The sequence below is a fragment of the Eurypyga helias genome, unplaced genomic scaffold, assembly GCF_000690775.1.
Source record: "Eurypyga helias isolate BGI_N326 unplaced genomic scaffold, ASM69077v1 scaffold9889, whole genome shotgun sequence".
Lineage (NCBI taxonomy): Eukaryota > Metazoa > Chordata > Aves > Eurypygiformes > Eurypygidae > Eurypyga > Eurypyga helias.
The window spans coordinates 1-26,714 of record NW_010271353.1 but is presented as its reverse complement, the minus strand read 5'-3'; the positions used below and the strand labels follow the sequence as shown (position 1 = coordinate 26,714).

Sequence of the window (26,714 nt, the reverse complement as noted above, 5' to 3'; positions counted from 1 at the left end):
TTCAAGTGGGTTCTTTTAAGTATTGAAAGCAAAAGTTTTAGTTAGTGCATAGCACACCCTTAGAAAAAAAAATGGCACTTTTCAGACAACATGAGAAACAGTTAAAGAAAAATGCATTATGTTTCAGAACAAAACCACAATGCAACCTAGCCTCCACAGATTTTTACACTGCAAGTGACCCTAATTCAGCAAGAGCGCAACGCAACATGGTCAATCTGCAGCAAGACAACCAAGACAACCTACTGAAGTATATATACTTGCCTCAAAACATTCCATATTGGGGCACAGGAGTCTAGATCACACCCACATTTTTTTCCCCCTCCAAAGCAACCTCTCCTTCAAGATCCTTGTGCTTCCCATAAGGTTAAAGAGCATATGTCCACTAGAACCTCACTACACTCGATTCCTTGCACTGTGGTGGGATGGAAAGCCAGGTTTTATTTTCAAGCTGATATAGCTCAAAGAGCCTCTATAACTTACTGTTATATGCACATCAAAATCCAATTAATGAGTGTGGCAGCAGCTAAAGAATTCCATGAGGTGAGAGGTCAAAGATACATCTCCTGTAGAAGAGATTACAGCAATGGTGAAACTAGAGAAAATAACCAAAATTTAAGACCCACTTTCTTCCCTTTGTAATTAATTCACTTAGATTTTTTTACTTTTTTTAGTTATGATCTTCTCTACATGGAAGCACTGCAGTGTTCATTTTAAAAAAATAACCAAGAAATACACCCTCCATCCTTAAAAAGCACCATAGATTAATCTGGTGGATAACCAAAAAAAAAATAAAAACAAACTCCATGAAACACTTTTCAGGGATGAAATGCTAAAAGATGTACTTTTTTAATCAATCAGTTTGTGAAGATCTACAAAAAATAAAAAGGATCACATTCTAAAGGTTCAGTGCATTCAGCAGCTATATAGTTTTGCTGCTTTTTCTTCTTTAAGTTGACTTTCAAAAATAACACCCTAGCTCATCAAAATATACATTTTCCATTTGCTTTTAAATTAAAATAATAAAAAACATTTAAAGAATTCACAATCAATAGCATGACTAAGTTTCAGGATCATCTACAGCATATAATTTAAAGGTTCAAGATGTCAATATGCAGCACGTGGAAGGCCTATATGCTCCATGCAGCATGTACACTTAGGATAATCTCAATCTTGATGTTCAGATGACAGTTTGTTTCTTCCAAATAGTGTAGAATACCCATCTGGAAAAAAGAAGCAGTTAAGGAAAAAAAAAGACAAACTTCGTAGTAGACAGTTAAAATGGAAGTAATTATTTTTAAGTAAATTTTGATTCTGAATACTTCTGGTGGCTCATCAAGGAGGAGTAGGTAAAAACTCTCCACAGTGAAGTCTCCATGAATCCTCTTTTTGGCCTAGCTGTTCAAGACAGCATCATATTTCCACTGCAACCCTTTGCAGACCTATGTTTTCTAATTCCTGCAGCACATCTTCAGGCAGCTTTTTTTCCTTCATTGCAGCCACTGACCAAGTGACAGAAGTACCTTCGCTAAAGTGACCGAAACTTTGATTCGATCTGGGATCAACCTCGGGTTCCTCTTGCTCATCTTCTCACTTGTAAAGTAGAAAGCTCAACTAGGAAGGAGACATCCAGCTACTGAATGTGTGAATCCTTAAAGCAGACACAATCAGACAAAATTAATACAGAAGTGCTCAGCAGCTGAACACTAGGTGTCCGTGTATCTTACTTGGCAAAGATTTAAGTGTCTACTGCCTCTTAAATACCTCAACAGGGGTTCTCTTGAGCACTCACTTAACAGATGCATCTAAATTTTGCTTAGACTTTTCTCTAAACGCTTCTGCAGTGTTTGCCTTGGGTACCTAAACACTTTTCAGAGAGCAGACCTTTATGTCACCCAGACTTGAGCCAGAAACAAATACAGAGCAACTGGCAGCTGTGTCAGTGCTCTTTTTGCTGCTCCTCTCAGGGGAAGATGGACCCAGCTTCAGCACAGTCACACAGAAGCTATGCTCGAACTAGCGCTCTCCAAGTTAGCCTGCCCCGACAGAGGACTGATCCTCAAGAGCTCTCTTGCCATGCCAGGCACATGAGAGGTCAGAGCTACATAAGCAGGCAGGAGGATGAGATGTGAACATCACCTTTTTTTAGAGCTACAGAAACAGCTGCAGAGTAAGGCATGCGTTTCTGGGATTTATAACTTAGCGAAGCAATAGAACGATCTATGCTCTTCTGTTTACACAGTAAGGTCACACATGCTTCCAGATGGAAGCCTCCACATTCATCCTAAGATCCTGGTGGAGACCTCAGACACACATATGCCTTCCTTAAAATAGAGAGATGGCTTTTGTAGCTAACAGCTACCTGAATTTCAGATGATCCCAACAGCAACACTGGTTACTTAATTCTGGTGTTTATAATTACATACAATAACAGTTCTTGAAGAAGACAAAACAAGTAACAATAAAAAGTGATAAGCCAGGTTAGTACTTTCGCTGCATTCAGGTACACACGTAGGTAACAAATTATGAAAATGAACATTTGCCCAAGGGAAAAGATTTGGTTCAATGGCTCAAGAGATTTCAGGCACTTAAATGAATGTCACAAATGTGTCACTCGAAGAATTAAAACCCTAAATTTGTATTACTCTTCAGAATTCTACTTTAACCTACCACATCCCAGTTATCTGTGAAACAGCATTTAGGTATAACCTTTCATTCAGATACATATTCCTAGTTGGAAAGGTTTAGATTTCAAGAATGGTGATAATCTATACCTGAAATGAAGGTTAAGGGGTATCAGAAGTCCAAGGCCAAATTAAAAGTTAGAATACTTACTTTGGGGTAATTCAAAAGTCATCAAGATGACTTCTCCTTTAACATTCCTGCACCTATACCATTACATCATTGCTTTTTCTGAATGAATTAACAATCTAATAAAGCCTGCCCCATTTCTCTAAGAACTGTTCGCTTTCAAGCTCCGTTACACCTATTTAATGGCCAGTTTTAATAAGTTTATTGCTAAAAGCGTTTCATATGTGTTAGCTTACTAGAAACACTTAAATGGATTTTTCAAAAGGAATGAAGTAGCACATCCTACTGTACTGATTTAGAAACATTTTGCATGCTTCCAAATAAACAACACAGTAATTATTTAGAAGACTTACTGAGGGTGTGTACTTCAAACCACATGAATGTTGCATTAAGGTCTGCCAGTTATAAAGGCAAAAATAACCAATTTCTCAGAAGTTGTTTGCTACAAGAGCAAATATCTTCATATCCTTTTACATTCTTTGTCTTGAAAACATTTAGATTGAATCTGAATTTCACTGGAGAGCTGACAATAATGAGAAGCAGGAGAAGCTTCTTATAGTCAGTATGGAGTCCAGAACAGGAGGCTACAGCATTAAGCAGTATCAAGATCAAAGACAGAAGGGAGGCACAGAACACAAAAAAGGCTGTCGCAGAGTTTCACACACAACATATTATGAATAAGCAGATCCTGGAATGATCCGTGCTGTCAAGAGAGGGACAGCCACAACAGGCGTTACCCTGCAGAAACATTTCCTGGGAGATCACACAGAAGTTGTAAATTCTCAGTGCAAACGCAGCCAGCAGCACCACCCTATAGCAGATCAAAACACTTCTCTAAAGCTAATGGTTCAAAGATTAAACTTCTACCTTCTTATATAACTTGTCAGCCACCCACAAAAAGACATTCTGAAGGATTAAATTTTAGGAATAGGGTGTTGCCGAGAAATGCATGCGCCATTTGGAATATTTTTTTCAGTAATACTAACTAGTAATGATTGCTAACAGTCACTTCCCCACCACCCCAGTTCAAAATCCAGATTGTGCCACATATTCAAGAACAGATCTATCACAGAATATTTGAAGATCTGGATCATGCTAATCTGTATGATGTTAGTTTGGGGTTTTCCATGAAATAAAAAGATACAGCCTTGCCAGAACTCCCAGACAGCATTACCCTCATCATGCAGTTTATCCTACATCACAAACAATACACTTGGAAACACTCAAATACATTAACAAAAACACAGCCTGATCTTCAAAGGTGCTGATCATTTCACTAGCTGTGAATTTATGGCACCTTTGAAAAATAATTCCTGCAATTATCCTCAAAATAAAACTGCAGTAGTTCATTTACTACAAAAAAAACATTAATAGTGTTTAAATCAGAACAGCTTTCCTGCACTTGAGCTCATTACCTCCAAGCAATCTAGGCTTGTTTAATATATTAATATACACCCCCCACTCTTTTTCAGTCTTTAAGGATACAGTTCCATGTAGGAGGGAACGCAGACAGTTTCTTTTGAGAACTCCACAGGACAGTAAAGCCTGCTAAGCTGTTCTTCATACAGAGTCAAGGCTTCGGTCAGATTGATACAGTTTCCCTAAAGAAAAAAAAAAGTCCCAGTTAGAATCAAAAAAGCAAAATTACAGATGAATGTATATATCTTGACATTAATGCAAGAATCCCACATACTTCAGAACCAGATACATGCTGTTCTTAATATTTAATATTTACAAGGCAAATACTGAACAGCTTGTCTTCATTCTGCCTACAGCAAACAGTAATTTGTATCTTTGGGAAAGGGTAAGTATGGGGGATTACCTATCCTTATTAGCAGAAGCAACCATTATATTAGGGCTTCCAGTTAAAACAGACCACCATGTGTTGTTTACCTATAACATCTACTCAATAACCATTTTCTTTATGACTGCTTTAATGTATTAGTAAACAGTATTAAAACATCCAGATTTTCTCAACTATTTAACATTGCCTAGGTTTTACTAATTACTCAGCTTTTGTTTTCCAGATACAAGACACTACATAAAGACCCACCAAGTATGAACATACTGTTGCTGTGGCACAGCATAGAGACAAGACATTCTGTAATTCTGGTCAAGGAGGAGGTGATATCAATAGTCCTTCGCACTCTGACAGCCAGATGAATTGATTAGTGGTCTTCTACTTCCACCACTCTCATGCGGAACCTTCATCTTGAACTATAGGCCCTAAATATAGTTCCCAAACGTGCTACGCACTACACGTGAACAGCAAAGTTACACGATGACAATGAATCTACCTCACATACAGTATGCGCACATCTGGTCATGTGGGGCAGGATGAGAAGTCTTCAGGAGACACTTGTCCACATCCTTCCCTAATGGTTGGGTTTACTAGCTTATAGTGTAAATGTCTTCTAGCTTGACCTAGCACAACACCTACTTTCATCTGATTTCTTGTCAGTAGAAACAGAAGCATTAAAAGTAACTCTGGAGAAATGCTAGTTAACATAACTCCTCAGCTTTCCCAGACATTTTACCACTTGTAGTGGAGGAACCATGAACAATGCTAACCACAGAAGACAAACAACAAAAAAAGGGAACTTTCACGTTAATGAAAACTAAATTCCTAGTAGCCTAGCATACGAGCCAAAGTCCCACTGTATGATGGCAAGAGACCCGAGGCACACAGGTTTGCTAGTTTTTTACTAATACAGTCAGCTTCTTGGTTTCTAGATTACTCTCTTCATGACTGGACTGACCAAAAGCCTTCCAGCGTAAGCATTTCTGAGCACAGTACAGCTTTTGATCTTTAAAAGCCTCGAACTTTGCAAGAGAGACATGGACAAGAAAGTCTAATGCAATAGACTCCACCTATGGCATAGCACTATCTTCCCTCTGCTCTGAATGACTTCTGGAAGTGTTTGCATACACACACGGTTTTGTATTTTCCTCAATTACTGAAAGAGGTATCTTGTCCCTTTCCTGCCCTTAGATAATGTGTGAAAGAACACAGAAGGTTCAACTTGATCTAATAACAAAAACACTGAATAGGCTGTGACTGTAAGAGAGCTATAGTTTAAAGATCTCTAACTTGAAACGAAGGTCAAATTCTGTAGGACTCCAGGAACAAATAATTTATTCAACACTCCCAAAATGTCTGCACTACCTATGTTTCACATGTGTTAGCAGAGCAATGCACACATGAAGCTTTTAACTCTGAGAACAGTCTTTAAGAAAGCCACATTTTACCATTTAATTTCTGCGTCTCAGCACTCCCAGATTTTTTAAAATGGCTTTAAAATAATTGAGTACACACAGATGCAACCTAAAGTTAATTTTCACAAAGCAAGGAACTAAGATGAGTTTGACAAATGCTACTGGCGCTTTGAAAGACGACTTATAATGGACAGAGGCTGAAACAAGAAGAGATATTATTTGTAATCACTGTGTCTAAACAGCTCCATCTACACTGTTTTTTCCGCTTAACAGACAACTATACAAAGTGTTAAATGCACAATGACTTTGCTATTTAAACTACTTTTTCTACTACTTATTGTTAGTATTTTTTTCAGTGGAAATACAAATGTTTTAAATACAGGGGAAGTAAAGAGACTTCATCCTACTGTTCTTCCTCTGAAATTTTTGCATCATGCTCAAGTTTACACAAGTGGAAAAGAAAACTCAAGAATCCTATACACTGAACCTTTTTAAAAAAAAAAAAACATTCTTGAAAGCTCTCTTTCAAAAGAGCTTGCATGAAACCAGAGTTTGATTACCATTTGATCATACTCCACGAACAAGTGTGCATGTGGTTATTTGGTAAAGGAAGATTGTGTGCTTTATATCAAATATATCATATTTGGGCTTGGGTACCTGAAAACAGAAGAGGTTTGTAAAAAGGTAAGCTAGGACGACTAACTGTGCACAACTGCACAAAGGACAACGATGAACAGACTACTGCAGTACTTGTTTAGTAACCTGTTATTATCCAAGTGACCGTAGCAGTTACTTGGTTCAGTCACCCTTTACCAAACACATAATTTTGCTTCAACATCAGACTGAATGCAAAAGAAAACTAAAAACCACCTGTGTGTGTTATTTGAGTCATAAATAGAAAACACTGCCAGGTAATTTATGGAGCATACCACTATTACAGAGAAAGTTTAATAGGACACACAATGAAATAAAAGTATCCAGTTTCCCAGCCTGTCACTTCAGTACTTCATCTTTTCTCCTTTCTCCAGCAACAGAGAAATCACTGCAGATAGTGTGGAAAACAAGTTACAGGAGCAACGAAACACGCCAATAAGCAATTTTAACTTCTCATACTCACAGCTCCCCAGTCTCCAGATCAAGATCTTACCTAAGGGTTCACACATGCCACCTAGCTATTCTACTAACCTCTCCTTTTGGAGACACACCACAGGATTTCACAGTTCTGAGCAGCTACAACTTTTCTGCAGTTATTTGTCCTTACTCTACAAAAAGCTACGAATTCAAAAAGTCTAATTCACAAAATACTTGAACGTACTTCAGTAAAAGAGAAGTGTTACTGAAAAATTACTATTAACACCTCTGTAAGAAAAGGCCAGCTTTATAAGTCCACAGTGCTGATAACTAAAGTCAATCACATTTAGATGTTCTTGTATCACTAAAATGACAGCAGGAACCAAGCTCAAAATGCAGCAGTGATCAGCCTAATAACCTGTGTTCATTTTAACTCCTCTGCCTAATGAAAATAGTTATGTGGTAGAGCAATACATTTTTTTTGTTCTGAACAGCAACCATATAGTCAAACAATAACCAATATTGAACAGAGTGTTTAATAAAGTTTAAAGCTGATGACTCACCAATTATACTTTTGAAAAATTATTTTTTTCTCCCACACTGCTCAGTAACTCCTCTGCCCGCCCCCCCTTACTTCATCTTTGTTCCATGTCAAACAATTTGACAGCTAAGAAATGGGGGAATGCAGGGAAAAAAAAAGGTTTCTCCTTAACAAGCATCTCTAACACAAAAGTATCAGAGGTCATTTTAAACTTCAGTTCATCTCAATCTGTGTGTATAAGACCTTGTTTCAGACTGACGATTCCTGAACTGTTTCACAGCCTTTGCGTTCCGAGTCTGCTCAGTGCTTGCACACACTTCAACAGCTCATGACAGTCTCCCAGCATCAATTCTTCCAGGCTTCCATAAAGCATATGTTATGGGGTACCATGGGTTTAGTTTTCAAGTTTCTACAGCACAATGCTCAACAATTTACACACAGTTCTGGGCAGACAATAGAAAATACTCCTGAAAGATAGCAGTAAAAAAGAAAGTTGAAATTAACCCTATAAAGGTCTAGTTAACTTTATAGGTGGGTAAAGGGGATATTATCTACCACCTGGTTACAGGCCAAATTTAGGCCACTACGTCTCCTCCAACCTTAGAAAGCAAACTAGTGACCTGAAAGCAGGTGGAAGGGTCCCTTTCCATACCTGCCAATTTCTTACAGTCATTCTCACACTATACCTCTTACCCTACATGTCGCTGATACTGGACATCCTTGTCTGTGACAATATACTAGAGAAGTTCCATTTTTCTTTTAATTTTAACATGGTTTTCTACTTTTATTTTGTAATGACAAATGAAGGACTTGAACAGGGCCGAGGTTTTGGGTGGTGTGGGTTTTGTGTTTTTCTGTTTGTTTGGGTTTCTGTTTGTTTTGGTTTAATTTTTTCATTCCTTACTTCAGACTTTGTTTGTTTTGTTTTTAGTTTTTTCATTCCTTACTTCAGAGTGACTAAGAAGCAAGGAGAAACACGGAGCTTGAAAGACTCAACACTAGGTTTGAGTTTTGGGTGCAGGGATAGCTTTTAAGGCGATAACAGGGGCAGACCTGACTGAAGGTATCTCCGCTGGCTAAGCGATCAATTAATTTAAAACTGATCTCTCAGTAACACAAGGAAGTAAAACATCTGTTCCTTAAAGACTCAAATTTCCAAGAAATCACACAGGTTCACACAGGGACACGCATCCGTTCCTCCAGCCACCTTTCACATCGCAGTTAAGGAGAACCCTCTTTGGAAGCACTAATTAGAAAACCCACACAGCAGCCAAAAAAAGGAGCATAACTATGGAGCAGTATCTCAGTGCTCTGGATGTTTAGAGGGCAGGGCCACACTGCATTAGAGACTGGCCAGGAAGCGACAGCTCAGTGAAGGGCCACGTGTGGGAGACATCTGATCTCCTGTACCAGTGGTTAAGTGCTGTTTACTGGAACGCAAGCCCATGACTGATTTGAGACTCTTTCTATCCTGTGTGGGTTGGATGACCCAGACTACGAAGGAGCAAATTCCTGTTCGGAGGTATTTTTATGAAGTGAAACCTTTAAAACAGGCTGAAAATGATAGCTTGCTCAACCTCAAAGGATTAGATCAGCAGAGCAAAAACTTCACACAAAAAAAGCATTTTCATAGCTACACGTAATCCACTGACACACAGAGACAACCTTACAGTCAGTCTCTATCTTGCAATGTATCTTTCACTGCCATTGGGACAATCTTCACGTGCTATGTGGAAGGCACAGGATAGTGATGGTTCAAAAAAAACCACACCAATCCACAAACATATCACACTAGTATCTACAAGTACAGATACCCCCAAAGTTAAAAAACAAACCCCAAAACAAAACACCTGGGTGATCAAAATCATGATGGCTTTTAAAAGGCCCAATAGCATAAAAACACAACATTCAGAAACAAGTCACTGGGAACATCTATTAGAGATGAAACCAGACCTTGAGATATGCCAAGTTTTTACATCCTTACTGACTCCCACTTCCCTCCCCTGTGACAGCTGGGAACCTGCATCTGTAAGTGGCTGCCCTTGGAGAAGGCACCACTGAGCACCTCGCAGACCCAGACCCGTATCACATCACTAAGCACTTCAACGCACCAGCTTCAGAAGGGAGAACTGAAATGCAGCAAGCCTCATGACCCGTCAGCATCAGAGTGGTGGGATTAATTTCCACAATAAGTTGTTGCAAACAAGCCTCAAGTCTTAAACATACAGAGCTGAACATTCCTCAAGCTAAGGACCCTGAAGCTCACCTCTTTGTCCAGGTTCTAGGCAGACTCTCAATTTGGATAATGCAGCTGAAAAAGCAGGCACATGAAAAGCAAGGCTGCTACTCATACAATTAAGCTTTTCTTCTCATTGTGATTACTATTTGTGGATGTGTAGAGTAAGTATGGATTAATTTTCCCCTCCCTGATACACTTAAGCACAGACATATAGGAGCAGAGAATGAAATCTATAAACTGCCCTTTCTATCTTTCCAGGGCCAAAACAAGCACAAATTCCCTCCTTCATCCTAAGATTGGCCACATATGTTCTTGCATCCCCATGGAATACGAAAAGACTTTCACAGGCAGAATCCCTCTCTAAATGTTAACATACTACCAGGCAATAACAGTCATCAGTCTCCACCTTGTGGTGAAAGGATATTCTGCATCAGCAGTTAGAGGCTGCCTTGGGGACAGACCGCCCCGGTCTGTCAGAACAGTGTGCTGTAAAAGTAACAATAAATTATTAATAAACATAAATAATTGAATACACAAAGTAAGTGATGCCTAGCCAGCTTCCAAGCTGCCATTGCTGCCCCCCTAGTTTATATACTCATCATGAAATCATACAATATGGAATATTCCTTTAGCCAGCCTGGGTCAGCTGTTCCAGCTGTGCCTCCTCCTAGTTTCTTGTGCACCTCCTCGCTGGCAGAGCATGGGAAGCTGGAAAACCCTTGGCTTAGTATAAGCACCACTCGGCAACAACCACAGTGTGTTATCACACTGTTCTCATGCTGAACCCGAAACACAGCGCTATGCCAGCTACTGGGAGGGAAATTAACCTTATGCCAGCCAAAACCAGAACACATGCCAAAAGAAGTAATTATTTTGATAATCTCAAGTGATAAGATTACCTAATTATCTTATCTAGGTAAAAAAAGTAGCTCTTATTTCTATCAGTGTGCATAATACACTTCTGTATTTCATAGCTGATTAACAAGCCTATGAAAACACTAATCATCACTCGCTCAGAAACCCCCCCACACCTATTTTTAAAAACTGTAAAGGAGAAGTCAGATAGGAGTCTGACTTTTGACAAAGTTTTAAAAAGTCTCCTCTTAATAGTCTCCATACTACATAACTTCTGGTTATGTTCTGTAACTGTGGCTTTCACAGCTCAGATCTGACACGCTCCTGAAACTACTAGAGTGGCCCCCAGGATTTTTAGCTGGTTTTGCATCATAACTCCTCATTGCCTGGCTGCTTCTGGCGCAATTAAGTAGTCAGCAACACACGTGTGGGAAAAAGCGCTATGCACAGCATGTCACACGACTAAGAATTACCATCATCACCAAAACTCAAATTAATTTATAACCTGTAAATGCTGTAGTGCATACCACAGGCATGGGGGTGGGGGGAGAGAGAAGACTGACAAGCACAAATACTATTTTGCTGTACAAAAATAGGTCTGATTTATGTTCATGAGGTGAGCTGCAAACAGATATCATCCCACAAGAAAATGATTTCATAATAACATGTTAACAGATTGGTAACACTTAACTTTTTGCTCTCAACTTGACATTACTTCAGTTCTACCTACATCAGGATTGACTACTTTTATAAAGCATTCCCAGGAAGAGTTTTGTTTGGGAGGGGAAAAAATACTGAGGAAATGCATATAAACACTGAACAGGTAACTGCAAATTGCTGGTCCAGGAGTGATTCTCAGCTCTTGGGTAAGGGTGTGTGCTCCATTCTTAAAGCAGTTTGGTCTTCAATGCAATGAAGGATGCGAATTGAATGATGCTATAAACATAGTTTTCCTCAAATTTTTTCTTTTGTTGGTATTGCACATACCATCCTAAAAATACTTTATCTGTATTAAAGCCTGCAAGATCTAATCAAAATCAAAATGATCTGCCAATATACTTTAGGAAACCCATCAACTGTGCAGCACCAGACAAGACTGACAGCCAGTTACAGCAATGGCACCATCCATTTTGTCATCCCCTGCAGATGAAAAGAGAAGGCATCATGTCATCTGCATGATGCAATTATGTAAAAACAGGTATTTCTGTGCACTGAAGCTCTGACGAACTCAGCTCTTAAGTCAATTAATCAAAAATATCATTATGTAACTAGTAGGATATTAAGAGGTTTTTTCTAGTTAATGCACATGAAATTATTAAATATTAACTAAGAGATGGGGGGAAAAAAAAACCCTGAAAGTTCAAAGTTATGTCAGAGCGCCCCAACAAAAGCCTAAGTTATGCTGCAAACAGAACTCTACAGGAAAATACCCTGAATAGGAACAGTAGAGGTTATGCTGCAGCCTAAGGTGCAGGACTATTTTCTTTTAGTACTCCTGGGCCTGCCATTATTATTTGTATTGCTTCCATGTTAACAACTTTCTAGCAATTCCTTTTAGCACTCCAGAACACCCCTAGCTATTTCAAAGGCTGTTTTCCTGGCAACACATTTGGACTCTGGTGCACTGCAGTCAGACAGCTCCAGACCCTGCCTGCTGAGAGCAGCCCTGTGTAGCACGGGGTCTGCTGTAAACACCTCAAAAACAATTCATGTGCTGAAGAGAACATCTTCTAAGACTTGTGCAGAGCTCAACGAAGAGGTGATGAGCATTTCCATTTATTTTTCTTCAGCAGCGGCATTTAGACAGGCAGCAATGCAGTATGCGAAAGGCTAGCATTCTGTGAACAGAATTCAACTTTTGCGTAAAGCACTTCTGAAGCACTGAAGTAAGCAATGTTTAACAAGGTGCACAAGGTAACCCCTGCAAGCAGAACTAACAGAGGACAGGCTACAAACTACAGAGGACAGAAGTTTCCAGTGGTAGTACAACACAATGCCACAGCAGAAGCAGCAACTGTAACTGCTGGCCAGCAGCCAACAGGACAATGAGCCTTTAGCAACACCTCTCCTAGAGACATTTCCTCATCTTAGCAAAGGTCAGGGTCTAACAAATAGGTGGACATTCCCTCAGTCTCTTTTCTGGGTATTTCACATATTTTATGACTTAAAAGAACCAAAACACACTTCAAGAAAGCTGGGGCAAGTGGGGACTGGAGGAACAGGGACTAAAGTACACAAAGTACTGGATTTTAAAGGCACAACTGCCTTAAAAGGCATGTGATTCCTTCAGCCAGTGAAGTACAACCTGCTACGTAACCCAAACTATTCCATAAGCATCCTGGAAGTAGACAGTTGGAACAAAGTTAACTTAGGATTTCCAGCATTAATATACAGAGCTAGAAAATCCTGGCATTTAGCAGCTAACACACCAGAGCATTCAAAATCATTTTAAGTTCCTGCTGTGTAACTCAGCTCAGCTACCAAAGTCTGTATTGGTCATGTTTGACCTCCTGTCCATAGTCTAAACCAATCCTTTGGCTATCCAGCTTCAACTAGTTTAATTCAAGACCTAATGTAAAGAAAGTTAGCTGATTCTAAAGTTCATTTTTCCTATGAAAAGTTACCCGAGTTTTCAGGGGGAATCTGGTTTTGGTTTTAAATTGTGCCCAACTGGGAAGAGGCTACAAGGACCATCAAATAGACTGGGTAGTGTATCAGCAGGTATATCAGAAGCCTGGACAGCTGTTTGCCCCAATATTAATTTTCCTTTTTTCAACTCAGGAAGTTGAAAGAAGACAAAGTTGCCAGAGTATACTGCTTCTATTCTCCAGCCCTTTCACTGGCTACTAGTTAGCCACAAGTGTAAATTAAAGCCACTTCTATTTTAGTGTTGTTTCTTTCCCATCCTGCCACGTCCCCCCCCCATAGCTGTTTTGGGACTGTGAAACTGATACTGCCCAGTTTTCACAACAGCTTAAACGCATCAGAGCCAGCTGAGCACTGCTGTCCTTCCCTCCTGTGCAAGCAGAGATGCTGGAGAGCCAAGTTACCTCCTCCCCTCAGGACAGGCAGCAGGGCTGTACACATCAGTCTCAACCTCTACTGGTTTCAGCTGACACAAAACCACACCCTTGTGCCCCTGCTGCAACACAGCCATCACTCCAGCTTTCAGCTCAAGCTTCTTCCTAGAGTCCTTCTGCAAAGTCTGACCAGATCCCTGCCCACAGACACACTGACATACATTCTAATAAAGTCAGCTAGTCTCACTGTGCATGTTATAGTTATGACAGCTGCAACACAAATGCTTGCTCTGACCAAAAGATGTGGCATCTCTTCCATACCAAAGTCTGTGGTAAATATTTCCTCTGGTAACAGAATAGAAAAGCCATTAACATTTACAGTGCGATACAACCATTAGTCATACCTTAACATTTCAACCACAAAATAGTTTACCTTGCCCGTACAACCACAGCATTTTAAAATAAAGCAGCACATTAAAGTTGCCAAAACCCTCACTCTAAGAGTTTTGCATTTCTTTATAAACCTGTCCAATTTTACAGTAAACCATTTCCTTTGCATACATTTCCTTTTGCATAAAGTTCACATGCATAATTTTAGCTAGGTTATTTCCAAGCTTAACGGGATCATTTCAAAGTGCTATACTTAGGTGCTCCACACATCAGAAGACTAGTTAAGGTAAGGGCACAACAAGAGAAACACAACTTCAGAGACTTAAACGGTTCACTCAACCGTCTGCTGGCTCGTCACGTTTTTGTACAACTGTATGCAGCTTTGTGGCATTCCAGATTTAGGGTTCCAAACAGCAAGTATCTTCAAATGAAAGCTATACCACAGTTACATTATCCACAAAGTGGCTATACAGTATCAAGTATACAAATCTTAGTTTTTAATGCAATGCTATTTAAAAATAATTTAGACAGTGACAAAAATCTTGTTTGTGGCTATATAACTCCATAAAATGCCAAGCATTGTATCAAACACTCAAATGTTCAAAATCTGTTTTGCAGAAGCCAAACCAGTGACTTGCATGAGGAGTGGGCAGAAAGCAAAAAGAGTGCATTTACTCCCAAATGACTCATTTTCTCATCCCACTGCACCTGTGTCAAATTCTTACACCTTTATGGATGACAAATGTTCATGTCTTACATGCTACAACTGGAGACATTAGCTTAAAAAACATTAATTTGTTTATAAAGTACATCTGTTTTGCTTTTCCTGTAATTGCTTGAAGCTACAATATCCTGTAGTATGCCTAGCTGATTCTAGATATTATGCTTTTAAATTGAAAGACACAAGCACTACAAATTCAGCTTAAATAATGAAGTTAGGTAGCAAAGCCCAAATTTCATACAAATATCCTAATGAGTCATTAAAAGGAGAAAACCAGCTTGCCAGTAGATTTTCAATTAGCTCATTTGTGTCCTTCCTTTTTTTTTACCTGAAAAAAATGCAGATTCCAATATGCATACAGCAATACTTTTTTACATCCAGATATCATACCTGTGTGAAGTATTTTCCATCTTGTTTCAGGACTTTCATTGAGAGGTCAAGAATCAACCGCAGAAATTCCCATGTGGAATCTGCATACAGATTAGGATTTAAAAAACAGAACAGCACATTACTGGCTTGTTGACCACTACATATTTAAGACTCAAAGCATATCTACTGTTTAAAAAGTAGCTATCCTCTACCTTTAAAAAACAACAAACAAACCAACATGACCAAAAAAAGACAAAAACCCACAAAACTCATACACAATGGCAGGGATGGTAGAATCCCAGTTTTCTTCACAGTAATTTTCCAGATGTTTCCAAGAAATTAGAACAGGGAAAAATTTACTGGCATGTGAACTTGCCAAATACTTTGTCAAGAATTTAATGAGTTCATATTATTCTAGAATAAGAGCACAGTTTAAAAAAGTCCTAGGCATTTGCTGATTTTTTTCCTAACATTCAAGAAAAACTGAAAATCATTCTTTGCCTCTCAGATTTGCAATTAAAAAGGCAAGAATCAAAGTTATTTTGTTGAAAGCTGCCAACTATTATGCAGTGGAAGGGCAGAAATGTGGAAAATCCTCAGAAGTTTAAGAAAATAAATTAAAAGATTAACCTTCTTCTGGAGATGTGGAGATTGGAACAGCTGTCAGATCATTAATTACATAATCAAACATCCTTCCTTCTTTGGCATAACTCTTCAGTACAGGAATACAGTCGTCAATTAGAACCTGTAAGAATGAAACACTGTAGCTAGTCCTCAAAATACTCTAAAACTACCTGGTAATTAGAAAAAATGCAAATTCACAGGAATTAAGGGGAAAAGTCCAGAAGTTAAATATTTATTTAATTTGAGGCTCAATTTTCAGTTTTCTACATCATATAAGTATGAACAGTTACAGGAATTGTGACAAAAACAATGTAGCCACCACAGGACTGAACTTACTAGCTCTGTCACCGATTGCTGTGTGACTATTATTCTACCAACCAAATGGTAAAAACAGTTAGCAGTTCCCGAACATACAAGTAAAATAAGGTATTTGTATGAAGAACCACTGACTCATGCAAAGTAACATGTGACTTCCCTGTTAATTTTCTGCATGCTTTTTTTTAGCTCACACCAATAAACTCGTATCTGCAAGCCTTAAGGAGTAGTAATGAAAACACAAAGGCAAGATTTCCACTGAAGATATGAGATTATACCTGGACTAGTTTGTAAGCTCTGTCAGATGTAGCACATAAAGACCTTAACTGCAGGGAATGCATGATTTTTTTTTTAAATTATTTTTAATATACCAGCAGTTCTATGGTATGAGATTTTGCCTGCAAATTAAAAACAGTTTTAAAATGTGTATTACAAATTCAGATATTCTCAACCGTCCATGAGAACTAAATTAAATAGATGTTTCTGCTATCTTTGCATCAATTTAAAGAATGATGTTCAACACTACATCCTTACTGTCATTTCCCCTTTATCTGTAAGGTATGGCAATAAACATTCTCCTATTTCATATTCCTTAAAAGCTATTATTTTTAAGAGTTTGAAGATGGAGAGTTAAAATATATTTGATGCTAATGCCCACTTCCAACACAAATTCCACTAGCAGTTATTAAATTTAGAAGTTCATAAAAAAAGGAAAAATTCCTTCCCCAAAATTAAGAAAAAGAAAACTTCTCCCCAAAACTCTGCCATAGCAGTCTTCCAGGGTAGGTGTAACAGTATTTGAAATACTACTTCTAGAGAAAGAAAAAAAGAAGAATTACCTGATAGCACTCTCCTTTCAGATTGTCCAAGACATCTCCACAAGTTTTACGCATGTATTTTTTACACCCGTCAATCACCATTTGGTCAATGTTTGAGGCTGGTTAAGGTATTCTACGTTCCAGAAATACAGTTTAAACAGCTCCTATTGCTTCAGAAAGAAATTCTTAAAAAGGTGACATTCACAATGGAACAGTAAGATGTGCATCTCTGAATACACATTGCAATAGCCAACCTTGTACAACCACCTCAAGGTTTAGGAAGTGCTAATTTTTGGTTTTGACCAGTATTTCTGGTACCTTAACTTACCATTACTGTGAAAGCTTGACATGTGAACAATAGGATGGTATATTTAAACCTTGTTTAGCCTTAGAGGGTCTTAATTTAACTTACATTTTTTTAAAACAATTATTTTTAGTTCCTAGCCAGTGGATCCCAAAACCTAGGACGATCAGCATTTCATATGGTGAACAGTGGTTTACGTTACAAACTATTTGAACTACAGAATGTTGAAAACTGGATTTGTATCAGTATTTAAGACAGGACAAGAGTTGGTCATTCTGCCACCACCATAATTCACCAAGTCCTGACATTCCTGTTGTTTAAACTTTTTTGCTTCTAGGGATTTTTTTTCTTTTTTAAATAACTTTCTTTAGAAAAAAAGAACCCAAGAAGGCAGAACTCAGCCCAACACGCAGACTTGACAGACATCTCTTCTGTTATCAGAAATATTTCAGTCTGACAGAGGCAGGTTTTTTTTCCAGTTATATGTAAGTTGTTAATCAAGAGCTGTAGTACAGATTGAGAATCTGAAAGCACGTTCTACGTAATGATGCACAAATATGTGGTCACTGAGTCGCTGTAAGCTGACAAAGATACTTTATTTTAGATCCCATCTGCTCACGCGAATAGGAACCTGAGAGTTAACTGCACTCAATGCCAAGACATCAACATAAAACACAGGCTGAGAGCGTTGAAATGAATGATCAGTCATTTGTCAAAGGATATCTCTACCATAGTAACCATCTTTGGCTTCAGTTTGACTATCTCATACAGTATACCTCCATCACCACCTCCTAGGATTAACACTTCTTTCCCAGTGTAGTCTTCCTTTCCGCTGCCCATTATGGCTTGAGTATATGCCAGGTCACTCTCTGCCAGATCTGAATGGAAGGAAGAGATAGAGTTGGATAGAAATGTTACATCTTTAATTCTTCTCATTAATTGGTATTAATTTAGTGTTCATCCAAAGGTGATAGAACACAGACCAAAGAAAGGCATCTACAGAAACCACCTAGCTCTCAGAGGCAGTCCAGGTATCAGGAGGCTGGTCAGATCCTCCTCAGAATCCCACACAGGATCTCTCTAGTTCTCAAAGCAGTGGCTGCCTCAGCATTAGGAAGTACTTGTGCCAAGCAAAGCCAAGTTGTGGAGCAAAAGCATCAGTACTTAGGATTTGATGTCCACACTTGATACTTCAGTGCATTTTCACTCTCAGACTAGTGCTGCAGGAGAACAATCAAGAGATTTTTGAAGGCACACTGTGGACCCCAACTGAGCAACTTAGATGCACCCTAGTAGATCCCTGCTCAGAAGCATGACTGCTAACACTTAACTGGTGAAGGACCCTGAAGCATGCCTTCTGCCAACCTGTCCACCATTAGCTTCAAAGCAGGCAGCAACACTCGAAGCTCTAACAACATATCTGAGCTACAAGGGCAAAGCTTTGTGCAGAAGCACATCATGGCATACCCTATCATTCTGCCTGGCAATCAGCACTTAGCTTGTGAGTGCACAACAACAGAATTCCACAAAGCAGTATTTTAAAATCCCATGCAACACAAGTTAATTAATGGCATACTTCCCCTTATGAGGCATCTTGTGACAACATTCAAATAAAACTTCATTTCCATATGAAACTGATGAAAATTTCTGGCCAGAAATATGGAATACCTAATCTGGTGATTTCAAACACAATTCTAACTGAATTAGAAAATACTTTGCTAATGAACTCAATAACAACAACACTTTTCAGCTGCCATCTGCACAGAAGTCCCCCTGACAGTTGCAGAAAGCTAACTGAATGGTTTGAGATATTTCTGGTGATTTCAAAAAGCTATAGTCAAATTTCTTAATTACTCTGCCATTAGACTGAAATTAGGTATTCTATCCCTAGACAATAACATCCCTCATTTACTTCAAGCACTGAGAGATTTTACAATGCGTACTCTTTGATGCCTATGTTTTCTAGCAAGGAGTATTCTTATCCAGCTTAAAAAAAAACAGTAGCTCATCTTCTTCCAAGTTCACTTTCAAAAATACAAAGATCAGCACGCACAGAAGTACCACATGTAACAACTCTCCCGTAAAGGTCACTTTACCATTAAGTTACTTGAAAACCATAAAGGTTGGGTCACTCTTCTGATGAATCTGGAATTCAGCTGAGCATTTGGAAGGAAAGAGTCAAAAAAGGTTCAGCAACAAAGCAACTAAATGGGTTAAGATACAACTGACCTGTATCTCAGCAAGCAGGTAATTCCCTCAGAGAATCAAGGGAGCAGCAGGATTATCCCCACACACACCCCAGCTCCAACTTCATATTTCTTTAGAATTCCACTGCATTTCAAGAGACTGACAAAAGGAGCTTGTTTTACTGTCAAAGAGAAGCCCTTGAGAGGTTGGACTTGCAACAAACAGGTAAAAGCCCATATGACAGTAGAGTAAGAGTAAGCCCTGCATGGAGAACACTGACTTCACTCCTGTGCCACTTCCCACAGCAAAGATGACGACTTTGGCAAAAGAAGAAATCTTTTTTTGTACTCTAAATTTTACACTGGTCAGCCTTTCTGGTTAAGATACTTTATATGCAGGAACAGGTACGTGCATACATGCACACACTGCTTCCTGCATCAGAAGGATGCTCTTGGTAAAACGCTCCGTACAATTTCAGACACTGGATCCTCAGATGACTTGATACTTACTAACATCCCCACTGAGGATAAGAATATTCCCAAACTGTTTTGAATGCAAAATTTTAATATTCTGAAAAGGTGAATCTTCATCATAAACAACTTCATCTATGTCGTACTCCACCAGGCGCCCGTCAGCTGTGGGCCAGTATCTATCAATGACACCTCCTCTCAAAATGGCTGGCAATCTAGAAAGAAATATGACAGAAAAAGATTAGAGAACATTTGAGTTTGGTTGGTGTTTTTTTTATATCCCCTTGAAACATCCTGTGGGTTTACCATAATAAATAATAACATTTACGAGAGGGATCTAAGAAAACTTGCAGATTTAACACTCAGCAGATTTAAGAAACCTATCAGTTGTGTTAAATATACATAACTTGCTAAGGTACAGACTAATATAAATGGTTCTTCTTTACATACAACTTCCACAATGGGTACATGAACCTCTACCCTAAAACAGCGACTTACATAGCATACCAACCTCCACAGAAGAATCAGCTCATGACTAGGAATGGATAAAACACAAAAGCAGAATGAAGACAAAAACCATGACAAAACCTCTCCACACCTTCAGTGCAGCTAAGGATGCCATTTCTTGGAGATTAGTGAATCTTACCCTTCTAAAGTTGTACTGAAAGAAGTTTTAAATGCACACACACAAAACATGAACTATTATAGTGTTTTAAACTGAGCCAGGTCACCCTGCAGTGTATAAACACAATCCTTCATATCAGCTGAGAGGTTGCACTGCTTTTTAAAAGTGGTTCAAGCATCTGCATAGATGGTTTTGGTGGGTTTTTTTAGTTGGTTGTTTTTTGTTGCCTTTTTTTTAACCCCATATAGCAGTATCTTGGTTCAAATCATTATTTCACCTGTAAAAAACAAACTGTATTTGAAATGGTAGTGAATGATCACAGCAATTGCATTCCATTTTAAGCAAGATGCACAGGCACAGAGTTAATCAGATTTCCCACACACACTTCAGAATTAAGGGTTTTTTTCCAGAGGATGGAGTGGCAGAAGATCAGATGCAGACAAGCTGCTTCTAAATTCACCGGTGATTCTTGCTAAACATTCCAGGGCACTCTGTCCACCAAGTGAGCCGCAAGACAGTGGCACACAAGGAGCATGGGAACAGCTGTTCACTGCATCAAGGCCACAGAACAACAGGGACAACTTTTCCAGCGGAGCTGCATGCGACACTAGCACCAGAAGGATGCAAAAAACAATTTACAAAAAAAACCAAACCCAAACACAAACAAGATAAGGGGTCTGTGACAAGATGCATGCTAGATCCACTGTCCCAAAAGGTGCATCTTCCTATAATAAAGGAACCAAATTAACCTAGATCACTTCAGGCAGACTTTTTCCTGACCTCTTTTTAACAAGTTCCTATATAGGGATTCCAAAAACACCCAGTATCATGTTTCAGTATTAAAATGCCCTCAGAGAGCTTCTCCCCCATAGAAACGTACACAAGATTATCCACATACGTGCATTGTGCATCAGGTGATGCTTTGCCAGGACAAAGTAAAGCAAACTCCCTCCGTGTTCTACATACAATTGTATACACAAACATTCAAGGTATAACATCACTTTTCCAATCACTACCACTTTACTTGTGCATCCCATTTAGCCTTTGGATTACTTTTTGCTACAGTACTGCTAAGCTGTCCTCCCACTTTGTAGTTTGCTCCTTAGCTTTACTCAATCTTACTGATTTTACACTTGCTTTTTACTTTTCTTAAAGTATTTCCACTTTTGAGCATGTCCCTTAAAGCACCCACTGCATCTTCTAGCAACTCCATGCCTGCAGTAAGTGCTCCCTGGCTACAAGGTGCCAATCAGCTGCCAGGAAGACACCAGCATGAGCTAGGCCCTTCCAGACCTCCGGGGAACTCCAGTGTGAAGGCTGTTTCAGCAGCAGGCAACAACCCACAGTTAGCACCCCTACGGTTTAATATATAACTTTGTATTTAAGTAAAACAAAGTGTCAGAAGGCTTGCAAAGCCTCCTTCCTTCAGTTATCTGTTGCATTAAAAATACTTGCTACAAAACATTTTATCTTCTTTTGTAGGGCCCTAAGCACACAGGCTCCCAACAGTTTTTGCCACCCGTGCCCAAGGCCAGCGCTACAAGGTGCGGCAGGGGCAGATCTGAGAGAGAAAAGAGCTGCAGTGACCCTTGTCAAGGCAGGGTCTCCTCCATGGGCCTGAGCTCCATTTCTGCTCCAACCCTGGTCCCTGCCCAAGCTACACTGCAGCTCTACCCATGCTTGAGCAAGTCTTTTGCCAATCCTTAACACCCAGCTTGGTCTCCATGCAGTACTGGGGCAGCTGTCACAGGGCTGGCACTGACCCTGGTCACCATCACCAGCCTTGGTTGCCTTGTCCACAAGTTGTGGGACATGACCCAAGGGTACAGTTCATGCCCTGGCCTATCCAGCTAAACCCCTTGGCTCCCCAGCCCTTCCAGATCAGTCTGTTCTTGCTTCCTGGTTGTGTTTTCTCCCACCATTTCTTTATTTTGCTGCAATGGTTTCATGAAACAAACTAACAATACTGAAGATAAAGCTTAACGAAATAACAAACTTCACAGTATCATCAATTGTGCAATAGAACAATTTTAAAACATTGGAGGAACACACACACGCATAAATTCACATTTCAGGCTATTAATCGCAGTATAGCAAAGCATAAGACTATGCAGACAAGCCACATACAGAAGTAGATGTAAACTTACCGTTTCACCCTTTTTATATTATCATGAAACAATTCTTTCATCCTTTCTTCTACTTTGTTTAGAAGCTGAAAAAAATAGCATATAAAAGAAGTGGAATTTGTAGGTGATCACTAATTTAAGTGTGTTAAATTAGGCTACTTGGAAGGCAATGAAGAGTAGTACGTGCACTGAGAGGCTTTGAAATGTAACTTTAGAAGCCTATGAATAACTAGCTGGTCACCTTAGCCTCCCTACTAGCAAGAATGTGCATATTGTAGCAGTTATCACTGGTTAGCTGTCCTCCAGGATAACATAGCCAGACCTTTTAGGCACAAGCAAGGCAGGAACACTAGAACCCTGTAAGGTTTCATTCTCAAAGCACTGGCCTACTCCCCTGCAGTATCCAATTTCTGGAGCTTTCCTATCGGAGACACTGAAATTATTTTTTACCCTGAGGAAGAATTTTGAGTATAGAGGCTCAGATTAGAGAAGGGAGGAAAAAAAAGACATATGCTAATACACTGGGTTGCAGGTTGAGCATCCCCTCTCCCTCACTGTCCTGAAGTGACCGGAGCCCTAACCAAGGTTGCTACATCTTTACAATTCTACAAAGAACATGACTCCCAGGACAGGCAAACGTATGCACTCATGTGAGTATGCAACTACAACAGGTCTTACTACTCCTCACCTGTAAGCATTCAGGTTTGAACCAACCTTGACATTTAAACAACTTTTCTTCAAGCTTATCAAAGTATATCTTGGTAAAAGAAGGGGCTCACCATGAAGTTTGATATGTCTAGTAAGATAAGCACCACTCATACCTACCTGATCAACTTCCTCTCTTCCTTTCGTATGATCACTGTAGCTCTGCAGATCCACCAGCACTAATCCATGAGGGTGAATCCTCAAATTGGCAAAACTACAAAATAAAGAGAGACAGCCACGACTCATTATCAAAAATCAAAGTGAGTAAGGAAAGAAAGTCTGAAACAGGTTATAACAAACTCGGAATGCACATTTCTTTTTCCAGTTGTCTGTAACTGTTGGTAGTGCCAGCTCTGGTCTTTCTCTGTAAGTCACTAAGCAGCAAAGTTGCAAGAGCATGCCAGTCACTACATAACTAAAAACTAGCAGGCAGCAAGGCAGAGAAACAGGGTGTTTAACCAGAAAAACTACGGTACAAGGGGGAAATATACTGTCTACTAGTCTCGGCTTTTTAAATACGGCCTCCTTGACAGATGTGTTGTGTTGGTTTTGTTTAATTGAAATCAAGCTTCATCAAAACTAGACACTCTCCTTCCCCTACATCTTCCTTCTCACTTCTTGGGGTTTTGTGGTGGTTGTTGTTTGGTGTGAGAGGGGTTTTTTTTGGCTTTTGTTTGTTTTTTAAACTTCATAGTAACTCTTCACAAAGACAGTGTTCACATTCAAAGCTGAATAGAGATTTATAAACGAGAAACAGTAAGTGTCCTGGAGCAACCATGGCCTCGCTTGGCAAAGAAATTACAGCAGCAAACGTTTGTTGATGAGGACAGATGCAAGATAGACAAAACTCCTACTGTATGTTGTGTTTATTACAGAAGCATTTAAAGAGCAAAGAACAAGCTTTCACCGTGCTGGGTAGACAAATAGAGGACCTTCAAGAGCTTGCAACAAACAAAAGATAAGGACTATGGGGAAAGAAGAAAACAGTAGCAAAGGCAATATCCTTTCTATACAAGGGAGGGTAAAAAACAGAGAAACAGGAAAGCTACAACGGGATTATGGAAAGGGAGGGGAGGTATACACTTAAAGAAGAGGCAGAGGAGGGGATGGGAACAGCAACAGCCAAGCAAAGAAAGAAGGGTATTCAAGGATGAAAGCTCATTAGCACAACACAAAGAAAACCCAGGTAAAGATGTACCCCTTTCTTTGCTTGTCTGCTCTTCCCCTGCTCAGCCTCAAAGACAAAACCCAAACCAACTCTTGTCAAGACAAAAAATTCATGTGACTTCCCCACCATTCCCACCTTTTTGTCCCTTCCAGAGCTCCCTTCCTAAACTGTCAGACTCAATGTGAACACCCCTCTCCCGTGGCTGTGGGAACTTTGGCCAGCAAACACCCTTAGCTGTAGTCAGGGAGAAAGTCCTGAATATTCTTGAAGTGTTACCTGAAGACTACAGTTACCAAAGAATATAAAATGATCAAATGATGAAACTGACTGAAGTGACTCAAAGATAAACACTCTTGCCAGCTTTGGACAGCAGCGATCTATAGCTCTGATGTGTTTCCAGTTGTGAAAGCCAAGTCACCCACTTCTCTTCACAGATGAGCCTGGGTAAGTCTCAGGCTTGTCCCAGGCCTTTTTATGCACAGGTCTTGCCTTCAGGAAGGCCGTTTCTGTACAATACACACAAGCTCACTGTGTTTCCCCTGCCAAGTCCCTGCAGATTGTCACTGCCTTTCAGTGACCCTCCCCACATCTCAGAGATTGACAGTAAGGCATCCTCCCAGCAAGTGTTCTGGAATTGGGACTAGAAAGCAGCTGGACTCCCAATGGCCATTAAACAAAACCACAGCGTAGCCTTAAAATCAGTATTCCCTCTGCACCAGGAGGTTACTCCTGCATAAAATAGCACACATTCTGTTCGTGCTTTCATCAGGGTGATATAGAACAGTCAAGCTGCAAACTAAGATGCTTTTTTCTTTTTTTTTTTCCTCTTCCACTCCCCATTTTTAACTACCAGATAGATTCCTACCACTTAAGAGGCCATGTTTATAAGCTAATTAAAAGAATAAGTGTCTTCAGTATTCAAGACGCTTCTAAAGGCAACTTTTTGTTTCTCTCATACAAGCTTTATAAGGAAGTATTTAGGGAGAACCAGCAAATTCATTCTACTGTACCCCTGCCAAAACCAAAGCCAAGCAGAGGAAGCTACTCTGAACTTGGGAAGGTAAGCACTGCACCCACATGTTTTCAGATGCTGTGCCCCACTCACTGGTGACTGACACAGTTCAATACTTTGGATATGTAGGCCACTTCATGCTTTACACAGTGACCAGCTTAAGTTGACATTCCCATCAGTACACCTAAGACAAGTAGGACCATTAAACAGGAAGGACACCCCCACCACCCCACAGGTCTCTATGGGGCTTTGGAGGGGTTTTTTGGGGTTTTTTTTTTGTTTGGTTCTTTTTTTTTAAACACTTCTCCCTGTGACCTGACAGCACCTTGAACTAAAGGGATTCAAATTATTTGTGTGCTTCTCCTAGAGTCTCTTGGTACTCAGCAAGGGGGAACAGGTACTGCAAAGCTCTCTACAGTTCTGGAGAAAGCCCTACCAGGATTGTATTTATGTGATTTTCACTTCTGTGAGGGTTTATTTTGTAACATGCCTTACACGTGAGGAAAAAATAATGATGCATAAGCATGAAAACAAACAGTTTTATCACAAGACTCCAGGAAACAATCTCTTATTTTTTTTAAAGGAGAAAAGGACAAAAGAGCAAGCTTGCTAGATGGAAGTGCTGGTCACACCAGTAGGTTTTGGACACAACCACTAGCAATGTAAAGGGACATTTCTGGGCAAGTCAATAGACCTGCTCCAGGCCCTCAGAGCTGCAGCACTACAGACAGAAATGAGTATCTGCAGCTCAGACAGCACTGTTAAAGGTCTCCGAAATCTGGCACAGTGACAGAAATATTTGCGCTGTTAGGAAAACTTTTTAGCAGTTTACTCCCACTGTCCAAGTGTTGGTATTGACACAAATAAGCAGAGACTGATTGTCCCATGACTTGAGTTCTCATTGAAATTCCTTTCCTACAAGAACCACATAGCTGTCATAAGATTTGACAGCTGATATTGTCTTCACTTCCTCTGTGGCCACATGAAATGCTTTCTCAGTATGGGTTGTTACTGCTTTTGCTTTGGGGTCTTCTTAGGTGGGAGGCAAGGAGAGTCAGAGCAGGGTTGCTCTGAAAAGCACAGCCACACAACTTCACACTTATGATAAGTGATATGATAGCATTAGAATA

At 39.7% G+C, this 26,714-nt stretch overlaps 1 protein-coding gene across 1 annotated transcript; it reads right to left on the bottom strand.

Annotated features, from left to right (window-relative positions):
- Positions 1–662: 662 nt before the first annotated feature.
- On the bottom strand, positions 663–23,618 carry SMS (spermine synthase; the record flags this gene model as incomplete). Its single annotated transcript, XM_010158773.1, has 9 exons — positions 663–1,220; positions 4,294–4,409; positions 15,252–15,331; positions 15,861–15,975; positions 17,009–17,098; positions 18,015–18,169; positions 19,988–20,163; positions 22,721–22,785; positions 23,525–23,618. Coding segments are annotated over 9 exons (934 nt in total), but the record flags the coding sequence as incomplete, so codon positions are not given.
- Positions 23,619–26,714: the final 3,096 nt, after the last annotated feature.